Genomic DNA, 19,545 nt, shown 5'->3' on the forward strand with positions numbered 1-19,545 from the left:
AATAATTTAAACAACGCTGTTTACTATGTGAATCGCACAGTAGTTGTTTAAACATTTTAAACAAGTGTTTAAAATCTTAAACAAAGTTTAAATTCCAATATTTAATCATCAATAATTTAAGCATGGTTGTTTAAGATTTTTAACACTTGTTTAAACTTTTTGAACAACTACTGTGCGATTCACATAGTAAACAGCGTTGTTTAAATTATTTTTTAACGGTGCTGAATGGTATTGCTCTATCATTACTTCTTAACTGACAACAAAAATAGCAAAGGATGTTTTGGTTAAAATAATAGTATTTAAAAATATTGCATTTTGATTTCAATCAAATATTTTTTTCATTTTTCCTATGAATAATCAACTAAAATGCTATCTCAGTCGTTATGGTCGTACTTAAAATATTTTTTTCGATGTGGTCTACTACAATGCATAAAGTACATGCAAATGAAAATATACTCAATTAATTGCGTTGTTCGAAACATAAATCAAAACAAATACGCCAAATAAGATGAGTGGTATAGCTCAATTGGTAAACATCCAGTTGTCTACTGCCAACTCTTCCACTCACCACATGATCTCCTTTCATGATAGTCTTATGCCATTCCGTCCATCAACATTTCGTCTAACATCCATTTGGTCCAATCATCACTTTGGCTAATCACCATTTCGTATATGACAATTTCGTCTCATAACCAGTTGGTCTGATAATAATTTCATTTTCATTCCTTTTTCACAATTTCCAATAAGTCCAATTAGACCAAATGGTATATGGACTTAATGGCTTTTGGACCAACTGGTTATTAGATGAAATGGTGAGTGGACGAATTAGCAATTAGACCATATGGATAGCGGACGAACTGATGGTAGACCAAATGATAATAGACGAGTTGGCAGTTGGACGAATTGGCCTTGGGCAAATTGGAAATAAACCGCTCAATTATACATACATATTAAGTCACGAAAACTGAACGATGGTTACATTTGGGGCTGATGACAATTTCAAAAAACAAAAGAGAAAGCAATACTACAGTCGCACCGGACAGTGATACTGAATAAAGACCGAAATACAATATTGTGTTATTTCCAATTACATAATCGGTTGGTTTAGAGTCAGAAGAAGTATAGAAGAAAGATGATAAAGTAAAAGGCAATAGGAAAAAAAGAGGAAGGGAAGAGAGGGCATTTAGTGAGATAATTTCAAATTAATGAAAGTGTAAACATCTTTCAAGTTTATCAATATGAAGAAAAAGAAAATGAAAAAGCAGAACATGCAGAAGGAGAAGGAAGAGGAGGAGGAGACAAGGGATGAAGAAGGAGGAGGAGGAAACGCGCAAAAAGAAAAAAAGAGGAAGAAGAAGAGGGGGGAAAAAGCAAAAGGAATGTATATCTTTTAAGTGTAACACATCCTGCACTCTCAATTCCAAGGATTTAGAATAAATCCAGATCGGCTGTGAATAGTGACCAGCCGAATTTTGAATTAATTTTAAATCTTGATTAACTTTTAAATCTCAAAAGAATTAAATTCAAATCTTTAAGATTTATATTTAAATCATCAAGGTTTAAATCTAAATCTGATATTCGGCTGGTCACTATTCACAGCCGATCTGGATTCAATTTAACTCCTTGGAATTTAGAGTGTGGGTCTTGGTTTAACTTTAAGTTTAAGAGAGATACAGCACCCACGTACACTCCCACTCCTTCGTGCGTGAGATCCCAACTGACCTTGTGTATAAAGATCAATAGAGTGGCATGTTGAAGGGTGATGAACAGGTGATCAATAAGGTGGTAACTTGAGAAAGAGACTGAACGTTCGATACGGGTGAAGGAGGAGCTAGAAAGGATAGAAACTCCAAAAAACTCTTGAGAAGGAGACTTGTACATTCAGGTAAGGGGTGCGGGAGGAGGTAGAAAGGATAGAAACTCCAAAACACTCTTGAGAAAGAGACTTGTACGTTCAGGGGAGGGTGTTGAAAGGATAGAAGCACCAAAACAATCTAGAGAAAGGGACTTTTACATTCTGGAAAGGGGTGAGGGAGGGGGTAGAAAGGATGGGAGCACCAAAACAATCTTGAGAAAGAGACTTGTACATTCAGGTAAGGGGTGCGGGAGGGGGTAGGAAGGGGGTAGGAAGGATAGAAACACCAAAACACTCTTGAGAGAGAGAGACTTGTACATTTAGGGGAGGGGGTAGAAAGGATGGAAGCACCAAAACAATCTTGAGAAAGAGACTCCTTCAAATAAGTGGTATGGATGATATAAATACAAAGACACTCATGTAAGGCGTGGGGGAGGGGTAGGAAGAATAGATACGCCAAACAATCTGGACACGAGACTTTAAAGTTTGGAAACGTTATAAAATTATTTCCCTCTGTAATATTGCCATGTATACGATATTTCACTTTCCCTTTTTCCTCTTCAGTCATATGCCCAACCCTTTATGTAACCAGGTGGATGTTTCATAAAGCTGTTCGTAAGTTAAGAGCGACTTTCAGAACGACTGGTGATCCTTTCCTGTGGTAAATGGGAGATCCAGTGGGGATGGTTTAGCGCGTCAGAAAGGATCACCAGTCGTTCTTAAAGTCGCTCTTAAGTTTCGAACAGCTTTATGAAACGGCCCCCAGGTGGACGTTTCATAAAGCTGTTCGTAAGTTAAGAGCTACTTTCAGAACGACTGGTGAACCTTTTTTACGCTCTAAATAATCACCAATAAACATTAATGGTCCATATCTGCCACAAGAAATGGTCACCAGTCTTACTTAAAGTCGCTCTTAACTCGATCAGCTTTATGAAATGGCCCCCTGTACTTGACTTTGGACTATACGCCTCTGCCTCAAAATTGAAATCAAATTGTCGAGTTCTAGTTCAAGGATCATGCGTGCTCACTTGGGAAAGAAATTCAAGAGTCAAAAGCGACCTACATACATTACATCGCATCCGCCCCCGCTCGCGATTTATGGTTTGTTTTCAGACGTTTAACTTCCACGCATCACGCATGCATCTTGTTCAAGTTCAATTTATTTATTTTCTCATCATAAAAGTGATATACAATACATGAATGACCTGTGACAAAATTAGTGTCAAAACGGAAACCACAGAACAAGTTTTTTGTTATTAATGTGAGATGTAGTACAATATGCGGTAGTTCGAGAAATACAGTGCGTATCAAAAAAAGTTTGCACTTAAAAATATTGATGTAAAATTATATATTTGCAATATCCTGAAGCTTTATCCACATTTAGACATTGGTACAGATCTCTTTAATTAAATGACCATGTAACGTCGAAAAATCTTTCCGCTTGAGTGAGCACCACTTTTAATTTTGAAAAGTTCGTGAAAAATTATTTGCGCAGAACTTGGAAATAGTTATGTAAATAAAAGTAGACGTTAATCATGAAGAACACATGACTTAAGCTCGGAATATTGAGTTGAAGATATGTTTTACCTTTTTAGCTTGTTTCCTTGCCCAAAACACTTCATAGAGCGGCATTGCGATTGCGCCCCCCCCCCCCCAGGCCTTCCCCACACACCGAGGCCATCATTATGATATCTGCTTTACACGGAGCTGTGATTCACATCAAATGGCTAATGCTTGATTTTAGGTTTCTTAATCATTGTCAAGCTTGGGAAAAGTGTGGAGAAACACGTATCAAATGAAATATGAAATGTGGTCCCACGTTAAATGATAAAACTAATAGTGAAAGAATGCTGGCGATGTCTGAAATAAACTTTTGTGTACAATCATTTGTGTCCCCAGATGCAGATGTCATAAAAAGTGTAAAGGTTTTGCTTACCTAGGGTTAAAATGTTAATTTTGGTGGCAAAGTTGTTACAAAATATTCAAATGTATTTGATAGATGAGACCCATACCAAAAAATATATGTGAAAAAATTATCCCCATGGTGTATATTTTTCAATTCCCAGGACTTTTTCATATTGTATACTTTTTTTGATACGCACTGCATAGCTGAAATTCTTGATAATTGCATTAATAACAAAAAAATCAATGTTTCTTATATAAAAACGCAGCACCAACAAACACCAGCTATACATTTAGGGCGGGCGGCAGTGGACACAAAATTAGGAGAAGGAGGATTCTATACTTTGTAAATTCACCTTCATATACATTATCTCTTCTAAAAGTTGGGTCAAAGATCATGATCTTCAACATTGTGAGATGTTTTCGAGGATAATCCTTTAAGAGTGGTTATAACTTGAAGTGTTTTTATTATTTTTTTTTCTTCATATATTGGATGTAGTATCTTATTTATATTTTGATTTTTGTCACTGCATAGCATACAATTTGGCCTTAGGGGTCAAAGAAGAAAACGGAGAAAAGGAAAGAAAATGAAAGGGAGGTGGTGTGGAATGTTATATTTTTGTTCCACAAAGTTTAATATCTTAATCTATCACAACATCACATTTTCATTTTAAGAAGGTCGAAATTTTCCCACATGGGCCATGTTGTGCCCCTGAAGATATTGGCTTATTACACTATACACTGATGTCAGTATATGCATGGTATTTAGCTATATGTCATGATCAGTTCTAGAGGTTCTTAAAGGGATGGTCTAGGCTGGAGATAATAATTGTATCTCAATAAATAGAGTAAAATTCACAAAGCAAAATGCTGAAAATTTGATCAAAATCGGATAACAAATTACGAAGTTATTGAATTTTAAAGATGTGCATTATTCCGGTGAAACAGTTCAAGGCATTTTTTTAAATAATTTCATATATGTATGAAAAAAATGAAACATTTATGATTATTTTCATGTAATAACATAAGAAAAAGGAAAGTGGGGATGTGACATCATCAGCCCACCTAATGAATATTCATGACGATGTGCATATAACTGTTTTCACAAAATACTGATAAACTTTGATAGTCAATAACTTCATTATTTGTTATCCGATTTTGATGAAATTTTCAGCATTTTGCTCTGTGAATTTTACTCTATTTATTTAGATATAAATATTTCAGCCCGTGCTATCCCTTTAAAACGATAAAAATGAATTCTGTTTCACTACTCACAACCCTCAGAACTTTCAAACCTTGTTCCTTCTTTCGCTTTGGCGAATATTTTTTCGTGAATCGTTAAATATTAGACAGAAATTACCATAATAATTGTAAACTCCACGACGTCTTGTTTGCTGAATAGATTATAATGAGTCACAATTATATCCCACTGCGATTCGGGAAGGCTCATGACGTGGCTATGAAATGTCATACCAACATTGTTTTCACATTCAGTCAGCATGGTTTTAGTGGCATAATGAGTTAAACAATTTTGAGGGGTAGAACATAACGGAAGGGGGGTTCTTGTAAATGCGAGCGAGCGAAGTGAGCCAGCAAAATAAAAATCCTTTTCGAATTAGAAATTACTTTGTGACATTTTTTTAACACAATATTTATTTTTCTCGGTGGAACTTGCGAAGGGGGGACTGCCCCCAAGGGCCCCCATCTGTTCGCCAGTGGTACCAGCGTTGTTTATCCATTGTTTTCAAATTTAATAGGGAGGAGGGTTAAATTGGCTCACGTAGTTCATTGGGAAGATTTTGATTTTTCAACTTTGTATATTGTTTTCAATTTATTGTGAATCTATATATGAAATCTGATAAAAATCATTTGCTATATTACTGTTTCATTATGATACGCTGCTATAATTAGTTATAACTGTTATAGTTATAATCATAATGAAGTTTATTATTAAATTCCAATTTAAATTCAATAGGGGATGCTGCTATCCCCAAAATAAAAAAGATTATTTTGCACTGGACAGAAAACCTGCCTGCTTCCCTGCTCCACTCCCGTCCTTCCTCATGCTTTTCCTCGTTTCAGCGGCACCCCATCATGGGTTCCCTATACCAGGGGCGGATCCAGGATTTTCGAGGGGGCACATTTTTCCGAGGAAGAATTTGACAAGCCAACAAAAAAAGGTTTTTAACCAAAACTTAATGATATTTCATCCCCGAAAAAAATGACAAGCAAAGAAAAGAAAAGGTCTTCACTTTCAAAGAGGGGGGGGGGGGGGCATACTTCTGTTATAACGGCATTTTTACATTACAAATTTTAATTTTGCTTCTCAAAGGGGCTGTGTCCCCCCTCCCCCTGGATCCGCCAAAGCCCTATACGAATTTGAAGAGAAGCAGCATGCACACCAATCTTGAAATATATTGCATTATATTGATGGCTGGTCTGTTACTAGGAACACAAGTCATGACAGTGGGCCTATATTAGCTCACACTGTGACATGTCCTTCACTCAATATTGGGTACAAAATGATCCATGAGGGTAATTACGTGTCCAAACAACATTGGGCATTTCTTTTGGGCTTTTTTTTTCCAGTGTGACGAAAATCTTGCCCATTCTAAAGTAATTACTGCTTTCTTTTTTTTTACCTTACTGGACAATATGCTTCCCACATTGGGTAAAATATTGCCCAAAATTGGTTGTCACATAATTACCCTCGTGCTGGTATAAATTTTACCAAATATCTTTTACAGTGTTGTCGTTAATAATTAGGGGCAAGGGTGAACCATGCGAATTCAAAGTTTATTAATTGAAAATGAACTTCTTTGATTTTTAAACATATTTTTCAGAAGAAGAAGAAAGGAAAAGAAAGAAAAATTAATTTATCAATTAAATATTTAAACAATTATATACTATTTCTAAAGGAAAGGGAATTAATGACAATGGGAGACAGCTGAAAATTTATACATGTACCAACAATGAAAATAATTGAAAATCCTAAAAGAGAATGAGAAGACGTACAACTTGACCTGATCGAAAATTCATAAACATAAAAACGCATAAATATCATAAATCATTGTCCCTAAAGGAGTTCACTTCGATGTCCTGACGACCCTTGTTGACCCCGAACTACCTACGTCATTGGTCAATGTGCAGCTCTAGAGGAGATGATGAGCGCATCCTCGAATCTCTCTATCATTTTCCTTGGACGGGGGAGTGTACATTCTTGAGAAGATACCTTGGGATATTAACTCCACCCGACCCCCCCCCCCACCCTCACAAAGAAATTGAATTATAATTCAAAGAAAATTGCCCGTCCCTCCCCTTTTCCACTTCCATGGCTTTCATTTAAAGGGATGGTCCGGGCTGAAATATTTATATCTAAATAAATAGAGTAAAATTCACAAAGCAAAATGCTGAAAATTTCATCAAAATCGGATAACAAATAACAAAGTTATTGAATTTTAAAGTTTATCAATATTTTGTGAAAACAGTTATATGCACATCGTCATGAATATTCATTAAGAGGGTTGATGATGTCATATCTCCACTTTCCTTTTTCTTATGTTATTACATGAAGTCATAATTGTTCAAAATTTTCATACATGTGTAACTGATATGTCTCCATTATGATAAAATAAGTTGCGGCAATAAATAACTAATGTTCTTAATCAGTTGTCAATCCAATCGTTTTAGTTCTTGGTAGAATTTCTTTTGAATAAATCTAATTTAATACAAATGAACAAGTGCGGATATGACATCATCAGCCCACCCAATGAATATTCGTGAAGACATGCCTATAGAACTGTTTCACCGGAATAATGCAAATCTTTAAAATTCTATAATTTCGTTATTTGTTATCCAAATTTAATCCAATATCAGCGTTTTCCTCAGTGAATTTTACTCTATTTATTGAGAATATCTCCAGCCTGGACCATCCCTTTAAGTTGGCAAGCAGAGAGTAATCGTTCACGATTATCGATAGCGGGTTGATTGTAATAAAGGGATGAAAATCATCAAACGCGCATAACACTGAAAATGTCATCAAAACCGAATGTTAAGGAAGTTGTTTCATTTTCTCTCATGTGTGATATGTTTTCATGAACCAGATACGATAATATCACACAATCACCAGTATTTCTGGTTATATTTTAATTTTTATAAGATGTTGTTATGAAGTCTTTGAAGTATCCAAATCAATTTAACATTAGGGTGGAACTTGGCTTTAACATTTAAAGTCATGACAGTGGCATACCTGAAATCGGGTGCAGGGTCTTTCTGGTAACCACAATTTCAGAAGGCACTAGAATAAGCCTCCCCCCCCCCCCAAAAAAAAAAGGGGGGGGAAGAGGTCAAAGATCAGCTATAAGCTAGTGGCAATTTATAATTGATATCAATATAGGCCTAGACATATTGTGCGAGTTCGTTGACTGGCTTTCGAATCCATGTCAATCGGTTGCTATTCCATTGCTTTACCAATTTAGTGAACCACAGGCCCGATCAAACTCTCTCTTGCCAGCTATTCATAACCATCACTCAGTGATCTTATCAAATAACATGAAACTTCATCATTTTCATCGATCACTTTCATAATTTTGAATACTTTGTGTGAGTGCGTCAGAATAACCACAGTCCCGTCAACACAAAGGTTAGCGATTAACCGTAGGCTTGATTATTACGATTGATTGTACATTGTAGTCAGTGGAATCAATCGTAGAAAAAATGTTCTAGGATCTTTGCTAAGCTTTGTGTTACGGGCCCCAGGTCATAGTGTGCTTGAAACCATTAAAAGCTGCCACTTCTGAAGTCTAGACGTTTTTGCGTGGGTTTAATGAAACAGTATACTTCATACTGACAGTCATTATGATTTTATGACCACACATTAATTTGATAACGGCATTCTGCCGGAGAAAATATTCTGAAACTAACAAAAATCTTAAGTTTGCGGTTTCCCGTACGTGTAACTATATTATCAAAGGAAAACAAAAACAAGTTTGCACGAAGGAGGGACAGATTTAATGAGTATAGAAGCCATGAAGTTTTATCAAAATCGGTTAAAAACTAAGAGTTTTCAATTTTTGAAAATCTTGATATATCTAAAGCTATACAACATCCTATGGCCACGCACGATGACAGTTTTCAAAACAAGCAACATCGGATTTGTAATACATTTTTTTTATAGATTTTTCCACACGATCGTTCAAGATAAAGCGTGTTTCTATAATACCTCAGTCACACTTTGGTATACGGCGAGTCGAAAACAGCCGTTTTAACATTTTTGTACCAGCTACACATAGGTGTTTTGAATAAAACGGCTGTTTTCGACTCGCCGTACGGCTGCCGTAGAGCAAATGTGACTGAGGTAGCGCGATATTTTATTTATTTTGGGGGGGCTGTATATGAGCAGTGTTTTGGTCAATATAATGTACGAACAAAATATTGGTAAACATGACCAATACCAATATAATATCCGTATTATCATATTATTTTCCAAAATTTACCAGAACTAGAACTTTGGTTGACATTGAAAACTTGTTTCGGTCGTGCACATCACTATTCACAAATACATTAGTGTTTTTACCAATTCTGAATAATTTACTTTTTTTCATTAAAAGTTATTTTGGTTTGGGCTCCATATACCTACAGTATAAACACTTAGAATCGTAGAGTCATTCTATATCCGTTTGCCATATAGACATCTGTTTGTTATTTTAATTCTTCATTCAAGTCCAGACAATAATGAAGCGTGGGTTCGTAAAAACACCCCTTAAAGAATCAGTGACGAATTCTACGATCAGGTAACGATATAAAAATGAATTGTCATCATTGAAAACAAAATAAGTATCGCTCGGAGCATCATATTTCTAATTATAATTACTTTCATACATAAGTCATTAAAGATAAGCGTTTATAATGTATTTGTGTTAACGCTTATCTTGTATATTTATTGTTTAATTGTTTCGTTTATTGTTTCATCGTTCCAAAAACATTGGAAGAATTATTTGTGAATAACATTGGCGTACCTGTAGGGGTTAAGGGGACTTCTGCCCCCCCCCCCCCCATTATTGTCTGGATCATGATTCCTTTTTAATATTTAACCCATTGGAGATTACGACGTCTTAACACGTCAAAATATATATAACAAAATTTATCACTAATTTAAGATTTTGGGCTTGCTCGCTTAGCCTCCTCGCAACACTACATCGCATCCGGAACTCGCCACCCTCATTTTTCCGAATTATACGCCTTATTGGTTTGAATTTTCTTTTTCTAGAAGCTGAACAAAACATAAGTATTTCATGGTAGATAGATGTGTTTCCTGAGAACTAATACTTCCCTTTCCCGTTTCATGTATTCCTCGAACTTAACATTTGTCAATCATGTCAATGAGTATTCCATCCTGTGTGGTGGTGGCAGCTCGGGATATTTTGAGAATATTACTGGCTAGTTCGTCAATATAATATGAAGAAAGAAGCTTTATAGGCTGCAGGTGTGTGATATGTTTATTTCCAGTTCATCCAATTGCCAACTCGTCTACTATCATTTGGTCTACCGTCAGTTCGTCCTCTATCTACATGGTCTGATTGTCATTGCGTCCACTCGCCATTTCGTCTGATAACCATTTAGTCCATATATACCATTTGGTCTAATTGGACTAAAGTGTTAATTGTGCAAAATGAATGAAAATGAAATGGATATAAGACCAACTGGCTATGAGACGAAATGGTCATAGACAAAATGGTGATTATACGAAGTGATGATTGGACCAAATGATTATTGGACCAAATGGTTGTTAGACGAAATATTGATGGACGGAATGGCATTAGACTAAATGAAAGTAGGCCATGTTGTGAGTGCACGAGTTGGCATTAGACGAATTGTCAATTTACGGTCTGATAGTGGGTATATTGTGAATACTGTGATTAAACTATCCAAATCTTATATGGACAAAGCTATTACCGGGTATTTCATTAACACAAAACATACGTCGAACTAACTTTGGAGTAATCAGTACACTGCAAAAACTCCGGTGTTGATTTAACACCAGCCCGGAATCTATATGTCAACACCAGAGAAGTATTGAAATTATACCAGTTTGGAATCAAACCGATGCTGTTTTAATACTAATTGGTATTGTATAAACACATCTGGAGTTAGACCAAAACCAAACTGGTGTTGTTTAACACTTCTCTGCATGGTGTGGACATATATAGATTCCGGGCTGGTGTTAAATGAACACCGGGGTGTAGGTTTTTTTTTTCAATCACGACATGGACATATTCTACAACATAGAAAATCTATGGATATAATTTCTTTATGACAAAGCAGTCTTTGTCGAACATCGGCGAACCAAAACAGCAGTTTCGTCCTGAACTTCGAATCGGACAAACGACATATTTGCAATTATTCATTAGCTCAGAATCTTACGACTATCAGCTGTCCCGGGTTCACAGATTTTCGACAAAGACCTCTCAGTTGTTCATTGTCATTAATGACAGCCATTTTCATAGATATTTTTCATAAACGTGAACTTATAATATAGTAAATCCGTGTATGAAATCTGTATTGAAGGGGAGGTTCACCCTGAAATGAAAGTTTGTTTCCATTTTTTTTTCTAAAAGCATAAAAAAAACATACTGGTGAATATTTGACGAAAATCCATAAAAGAATAACGGAGTTACCGATTTCTGGGTTTTTATTTTGTGACGTCACATGTTAAGGTCCATCATGTCATTTGATATGAATTCCATAAAATAGGACATTTTCTCAGAATATCAAAAATAATTTTATCTCCGTCTGCAGTCAATATATCAACAGACACATGGTTTTCATACCCGCATCTTTACATGAGAAGGTATTTTCTGTCATGAAACATCATGGAGTATGGAATTTATTTACCATGTTTACAGTATGAGGCAGCTGCTTGCATGTGGCGTCAAGAAATTCCCTTTTTTTGGGGGGGGTTGTGATTCTCCTGTCCTTTAATGGATTTTGTTCAAACCTTCACTCGTATTTTCTCCTTTGTTGATTTACCTCTTTTATTAAAAAAAAAACAACGGCGACTTTTCGGTTTATTTCCAATTCGTCAAATTGCCAACTTGACTAGGCCTACTATCATAATGGTCTACCGTCAGTTCTTCCACTACTCACATGGTCTAATTGTCAATTCGTCCACTCACCATTTCGTCTAATAACCATTTGATCCAATAGCCATTTAGTCCATATACCATTTGGTCTAATTGGACTAAGTGTTAATTGCGTAAAATGAATGAAAATGAAATGGATATTAGACCAAATGGTTACGAGACGAAATGGTAACTAGACGAAGTGATGAATGGACCAAATGGTTGTTAGACGAGCTGTTGATGGACGGAATGGCGTTAGACTAAATGAAAGTAGACCATGTGGTGAGTAGACGAGTTGGCAGTAGACGAATTGGCAATTTACCGACTTATCGGCGGAGTGGGAGCGAACGAAGCACCTGATAATGGTTCGAGTACTACTTGACTTATTGAAGGCAAGCGCAACAGTGAAAGGGAATTCCCGATTATCTTTACCGCGAAATTCCTCGCGTCAATTGGTTGGCATGCAGGGTAGATGTTCGGAGTATTTTATTTTTACTCGGGCTTTGTCTAAGATCATCTAGAATTAGAAGGCAAGTAAGTAGCCTTTGATAAAATACTTCAAAAAATAATGAAGAAGATAGGCTACTCGTCCACTACTTCTAAAAGTATAGGAGTTCGAGCAAATCAGGCCAATCAAAAAAGTCAAGCGAACTCTCATCTTATGCGCATTCGAAGCGAGAAGTTTTTATATATATTATTTCCCCATTTTCTTTCACAATTCTTGCTTTATTGTGATTGAGAAGATACTAATGCCCACAAACCTACACTCTAAAATCAAGGATTTAAAATAAATTCAAATGGGCTGTGGATAGTGACCAGCCAAATGTTGGATTTTTATTTTAAATCTTGAGGATTAACTTACAAATCTTAAAAGATTTAGATTCAAATCTTTTTAGATTTATATTTAATTCTACAAGGTTTAAAACCAAATCTAACATTCGACTGGTCACTATTCACAGCCGATCTGGATTTAATTTAAATCCTTGATTTTTTTAGAGTGTATACACCGAAAATACAATAATTATTTTCGGGGGCAAAAATACAATGGAAAGATACGTATACTGTCGTGTTGTCAAATTGTGATTGATTGCATCTAGCTTCCAAAACTATTTTGAATTTCATTTTTGCTTTTTTTAAAGTAAAGTCTAGATGAAATGGCCTGCTTATTCCTCTCTCGACCCCCCCCCCCCCCGGACTTTTGTAGCATATCAGGGGATCATCCGAACTCTTTATAGGATCATGTGGGTATGGTGGACGATAGACAAAAACAGTTTTGGAAATCTCTGTTGTCACTTTCCAAAGTGCACGGCTCTCACGAGCACGCAATAGTTTTTAGAATGTGTATGGATGGATGCAGAAAGTAAAAACAACTATTGTATTATTCGAAGATTGGCGAAATGTCGGCGCAGGTTTGGAAGTGATGTCAGTTCTTGTTTGAGGGATTTGTGAACGTTTTGGGACTTGGGACGTGGATTGAGCGATGCGGCCCGATCCCCGCTTATTTTCCAGGATTTTTTCCTTCATTTTTTGAGCATTTAAAATGCAAATGTTGGCCTTTTTTCCCTTCATTTTCGTCGACATTGAATCGTGCGGGTGTCCCTTGAAAACCGCACTTACGTCAATGTGACACTGTTAGTTGCAGTTAGGTTTACTTTACTCCCCCCCCCCCCCCTCCCTTTCCACAATGAAAAAGTTCCGAGTGTTAAGTTTACATCTAGGCAATCATTTCTCCATCCACATCCACTTCCCTTTCATAGAAAAACGGCGCTTCCTCCGATTGCTTTCTCCGATCCCTCGCCTCCGAGACAAATTCAAAATGGCAGTTGTACCTTGGGATCTTGCTTTGCAACGGTATTGCAAGTAAATACAATTAATTATTGATCTGACGTAGACATCTAGGAGATCTCTGAAACGTTTTTAGGTGGATTCCCCCTTTTTTGCATGTTGTTGGAATGGTTATCTAATGCTCCGGCCCTTTGCTTAGAATCTCCCTATTTTTATTTTCTTGGTATTGAGATGTATTTAAAGTTCAATGAGTTGTCGTGTTCTTCATGTTCTATCTCTCTCCCTGACACATAATTATGAAAACACACTGGTCGGTGACCGACCCGTCTGCTGAGGAAAACATAAAGAGTGAATTCTTCTTATCAGAAGCTACTTTTAAATAATCATTCTCTGTGGCAAGTTATAGGGGAAATGAATCTATCGGAGAGTGCACTGAAAATTCACCCTTCTTTTAGAATGTGACATCACTCCTAAATTTCTTTCTAACTCTTATACCTCCTCCTTTCTTCTCCTTCTTCTTCTACTCCTCTTCCTCCTTCTTCTTTTTTTTTCTCTCTTTTTTTCTTCTTCTTTTACTTCTTCTTGTTCTTCTTCTTCTACTACTACTACTTCTTCTCCTTCTGCTTCTAATTCTTCTCCTTCTTTTCTGTTTTTTTATATATTTTCTTCCTTTCTTTTATCTCTCTACTTTTCTGTTTTCTTTTTTTCTATTTCTTTTTTTTTCTTGTTATTTTTCTCTTCTGTTACTATTGCCATTTTCCTATTTCCTCTTTCACTTTGTATTCTATAATTCGTCTTTTTTTTCTAATTCTTCTTTACCATATTTCTAATCCACTGCCTCTTGTACCTATTTCTTCTTGCCCCCCCCCCCCCCCTTGCTCACAAGGTTTGAGATTTCATTAATGACAATCATTCATTATCAACTGTCAATCCTCTGTTTACTTCTTTAATTTATCTGCTTAGGATTCATCACCGATGATTTAATTCGAGTTGAAGAAAAAGGAGAGCAAAAGAAGTACATGGGTGTTTGTAAACTTCCTGGAGACGATAAGAAGGTAATTTCTTGCCAATTTATTGATTTTTGTATAAAACATTCCTGAGCGGGAATTTTGGAACCAGAACTTGTTTTGAGGGTTTATAACCTCCATCCAGGAGGGGGGGGTAGCGAAATTGGCGTTTTGCTCCCTCCCGAGTCCTAATTTTTTTCACTTATTGAGACGGGAAAGTGCTCTTGTGAACCGTAACTCTAAACACATTGCCTATTAAGATGCATTTTCTTTTCTACTGTGGAACCTAGTTTGATTATGTGAAGAAATCAACATACGTAATATACAGTATGTCCCATAAAAGGGAAAACCAATGTTCTCATTCATTTGTTCCATCATGAACAAATAATTTATGATATCTTATTAGCATCTTCAGGAAATTTTCTTTTGAAGATTTATTTTTATACTTAGTTTGATAACAAAAAGGTTATGTATCAATGAACAAGAAGAGTGTCAAATTTGACAACAACATAATAATATTTGATAATTGTGATAATAATAATGATAATAATGAACATTATTTGTATAGCGCTTATCACAAAACATGTCTCTAAGCACCTAGGAAAAAATATAAAGAGAGAAGGAATTTCAGCAAAAAATTAAAGTATATATGGTATATAATATGTCCCTGAAAAATGTTCCCTTTTTGAGGGATGCACTGTCTTACCAATTGTTTATTTTATTATTGATTGATTGATTCAGAGTGATTTGTGTTTTGATTTTGTTGCTAGCATCGTCGTATTGACATCATTGTTGCACCGTATAGTGAATACCCTTGTGCCCTCGTTCATTTCACTGGATCTGGCCACTTCAACCGATCCATGAGGGCGCTAGCCAAGAAAAAGGTAAAAGCAAGTTACACTCCCAGTGGGTAACTCACTGGCAGCTAAAATAAAGATTTGAAAACTTCAGATCAGTCAACTTATGACATGCAAATCATTATTTTTTGCTGAATTCTGTGCTATATTCTAGATTTCAAGATAACAATTTTAGATTTCCATGTAGGCCTAATGCTGAATGTGTATTTCAATTTGTATAAAATTCTATCTGAAAAAAAGAGAAAATGAGATTACAACTAAAACCGTCAATTTAGCTAAAGAAAGCCCTTGATACTGAATCCTGAGATACTTCTTGTTGGGATACGAGACAACAATGCTCTTTCATAGAGGAGAGAATATATTGCTTACATAAATTGTTTTTATATGTAAAATAATATTTTCTTAAAGTAATTTGCCTCTTCAGTCTGGCAGATCTGTGACTTGAAAAATTAAATCAATCTTATTGTTAATTGTGATTCTTTAGTACATGGTTTGATGATTTGAGAATTGTGAATGTTTTACTAAGATTTTTCAAGTTAATTAATGTATAAGTTCATATTCATTCTTGCTTTTATTTTTTGTTTATCTGTGTCTGTATGTCTCTTTTTTACTTTCCCCTACCACTATTTATATTTAACATATTTTGAAACTCGCACTAAGGATAGACATGCTCAAGCTTTTTCACTTACATTCCTGTGAAAAATCCAATGATAAGAAGGCAAAATAAAGAACGAAAATGGTAACCAATATGAACAAAGCACAAAATAGCTTGTCAATGCTCATTTCTTTTTTATATTTAGTTTTGCCAAACATCTTGTCTTTACATGTTCATCCTTTTCTTCCTCTGACAGGGAATGTCGTTATCTGAGCATGCATTACGGACAGGGGTTGTCCGCAGAGGTCAAGAGAAGATTCATGAAGGCATTCCTCTACCAGTTCACAGTGAGAAAGATATCTTTGACCATCTTGGTTTGGACTATAGGGAACCTCAGGAGAGGGATTATTAGAACATAGCTTGACCTTTCTACACAGGGGTTATCCAAAGGTCAAGAGGTCAAGAGAAGATTCACGAAGGCACCCCTCTACCAGTACACAGTGAGAAAGATATCTTTGACCATCTTGGTTTGGACTATAGGGAACTTCAGGAGATAGCTTGACCTTTCTAGACAGGGGTTATGCAAAGGTCAACAGGTCAAGAGAAGATTCATAAAAGGCACTCCTGTACCAGTCCACAGTGAGAAAGATATCTTTGACCGTCTCTGTTTAGACTCCAGGGAACCTCATGAGAGGGATTACTAGAACATTGATTGACCTTTCTAGATAAAGGTCATCCATTGAGGTCAATAGGAAATTCATGAAGGCAGTTCACTTCTCTCCAGATTAGGGTGAAATGTATCTTTGACCATCTTGGTTTAGACTACAGGGAACCTCACGAAAGAGGTAACTAGAACATTGATTGACCTTTCTAGATGAAGGTCATCCATCGAGGTCAAGGGGTCAATAGGAAATTCATGAAGGCAGTTCACTTCTCTCCAGATTAGGGTGAAATGTATCTTTGGCCATCTTGGTTAGGACCACAGGGAACCTCGTGAAAGAGGTAACTAGAACATTGATTGACCTTTCTAGATAAAGGTCATCCATAGAGGTCGAGAAGTCAATGGGAAATTCATGAAGGTGTTTTTCTCCAGTTGATTGTGTGAAAGATATCTTTGACCATCTTGGTTAAGACTCGAGGGAAACTCATGAAAGATTACTAGAACATTGATTGACCTTTCTAGATAAATGCCATCCATAGAGGTCAAGAGGTCAACAGGAAATTCATGAAGGCAGTTCACTTCTCTCCAGTTTAGGGTGAAATGTATCTTTGGTCATCTTGATTTAGACTACAGGGAACCTCATGAAAGAGAGTACTACATGTAGAACAAAGGTTGACACATCTGGACAAAGATATGATCTGCAAAGGTCAAGAGAAAGTTTAAGAATTCCTCTCCAAGTACAGTAAGAAAGATCTCTTTGATCATGATAAAACATTTTTATCGTTTGCGTGGTGACACTCTTTTATTCCCTTTTTTTATTGAATGAAATTTCGATCATTTACTATTTAAATTGCTCTTGGGATTGACACAGATAAAATCAATGTAGTAAAATACTTTCTTGTTCACTTCAGCTGTATCGATGACAGTTTAAAAAACAAACTCAATTTTCATATTGTATATTTTTGTAATGAAACATTAAATTGAATTCATATTTAATTGCAGTACTAAATGAATTAATTCTAAACGACTTAAGTATATTGTGAATTTTCATTCTCATATCAATGAATTCATGAAAATAAAATGATGCTTAGAAATATGACGTGCAATATGTTTACAAGTAAGATCAATTAAAAACATAAAAATGTATAGTTATATCCCAAAACTTAATGTCATTCTTTTTCGGTTCCGACTTTTCTCTATGTGTGTAATGATACACAGACTGAGCTAACAGCCAGTGCTCCAAGTAATTTCTCAATCCTTTTATGGGAAATGTTAGTCTAACATACTCCAGGCTGAAAATTAAATGACTTGAACAGATTAAGAAAAATCAAACAAACAAAACAAAATTTGATCAAAATCGGACAAGGAATATCAAAGTTTAGTTATGGCATTTTGAATATTTGCATTACTAGTATTCCGGTGAAACAGTTCTAGGCATGTCTTCATGAATATTCAATGAGCAGACTGATGATGTCATATCCCCACTTGTTCTTTTGTATTATTATATGAAATTAGGTTTATTCAATTTTTTTCCTTCAAAAAAAAAATGTTGGAATAGCAACTGATTAAGTGCATTAGATATTCATTGCTGCAACTTATTTCATTACAAGGGAGATTTATCATTCTCACATGTATGAACAAAATGAAATCTCATATATTAACATAAGAAAAAGGAAAGTGGGGAATGAATATTCATGACGACGAGCATATAACCGTTTTCACAATATATTGTTAAATATTAGAATTCTATAACTTTGCAATTTAGATTTTTTATGATATTTTCCGCATTTTGCTCTGTGAATTTTACTTTTTTTATTTAGATATGTTTTCAGCCCGGAGCATCCCTTTAATAATGGCAACTGATTACAATCCATTTTGATGCATTCAGTCTTGCTTGGACATGAAAGATGCTCTGTTATCCCCCCCTGTTATCCTCTGTTAGCTCCCTTCCTCTGGTGAAAACCAAGGAAGCTCTCCATTAACTTCTGGAAAATGTAGCTGAATGGATTTAACATTATCGTAGAGTATTAAACCGAGCTATGTCAATCAGTGTTTAGTACAATATAGGATATAATAAAGAGAATTAATAGTTGAAGAGATTGATTGGACAAGCATAAATTTTCACTTTATTTTATATCATTCAATTTCATTGACTGTACATTATTCCCATCATGACAATAAATGTCCTGTGTGTATGTTCAATGTAATTACATGTATCTTATTTATGTTATGTTGATATTTTTTGTTCTTGCTGTTCTCTGTAAGGGATCACCTTGCTCAACAAGCATAAGCCTCTCGGGGTGCAACCCATTTTTTAACCTTTTGTACATTTTATATTGTAACATCTGAAAATGAATAAATGAATTAAAATAAATTAATTGAATTAGGTCCTTTTCATAGGAATCGCGTATTATTATGCAATAATTGTGATGTTTAAACAAAGTGGATATGAATTCAATGTAGTATGACTGTCAAATCAATCTGTATTCTATCATTGTACAGTTATTCAGATGAAATGTATTTGTATCGATTCTATTTTCATCAATTAACTCATTTGAATATTGATCTTTTCATACATAAGTATGAATATCGCATATAAATGTTTATTTTTGTAATAAAAATAAGTCAAGAAAATCACTTTGGAGTGAAATTTATATGAAATAATTACAGGTGTCGTGAAATTCTGTGTTATTGTTGTTACATTTCAATTCAATATTTTCATCAAAACTTAAACAATAAGAATTTGTACGCAAGAACAATTGA

The 19,545-nt window shown here is 35.4% G+C and overlaps 1 protein-coding gene across 1 annotated transcript; it reads left to right on the forward strand.

The window, feature by feature from the left end:
- The first annotated feature begins 1,238 nt into the window (after positions 1 to 1,238).
- LOC129273102 (DNA polymerase lambda-like) lies at positions 1,239 to 19,533 on the forward strand. The gene is made up of 5 exons (XM_054910152.2): positions 1,239 to 1,381; positions 2,448 to 2,470; positions 14,626 to 14,717; positions 15,440 to 15,553; positions 16,378 to 19,533. The coding sequence occupies exons 1-5, from the start codon at positions 1,239 to 1,241 to the stop codon at positions 16,531 to 16,533; spliced, it is 528 nt and encodes a 175-aa protein (XP_054766127.2). The 3' UTR covers positions 16,534 to 19,533.
- Positions 19,534 to 19,545: the final 12 nt, after the last annotated feature.

This window comes from Lytechinus pictus, chromosome 12, assembly GCF_037042905.1.
Source record: "Lytechinus pictus isolate F3 Inbred chromosome 12, Lp3.0, whole genome shotgun sequence".
NCBI classification, from domain to species: Eukaryota; Metazoa; Echinodermata; class Echinoidea; order Temnopleuroida; family Toxopneustidae; genus Lytechinus; species Lytechinus pictus.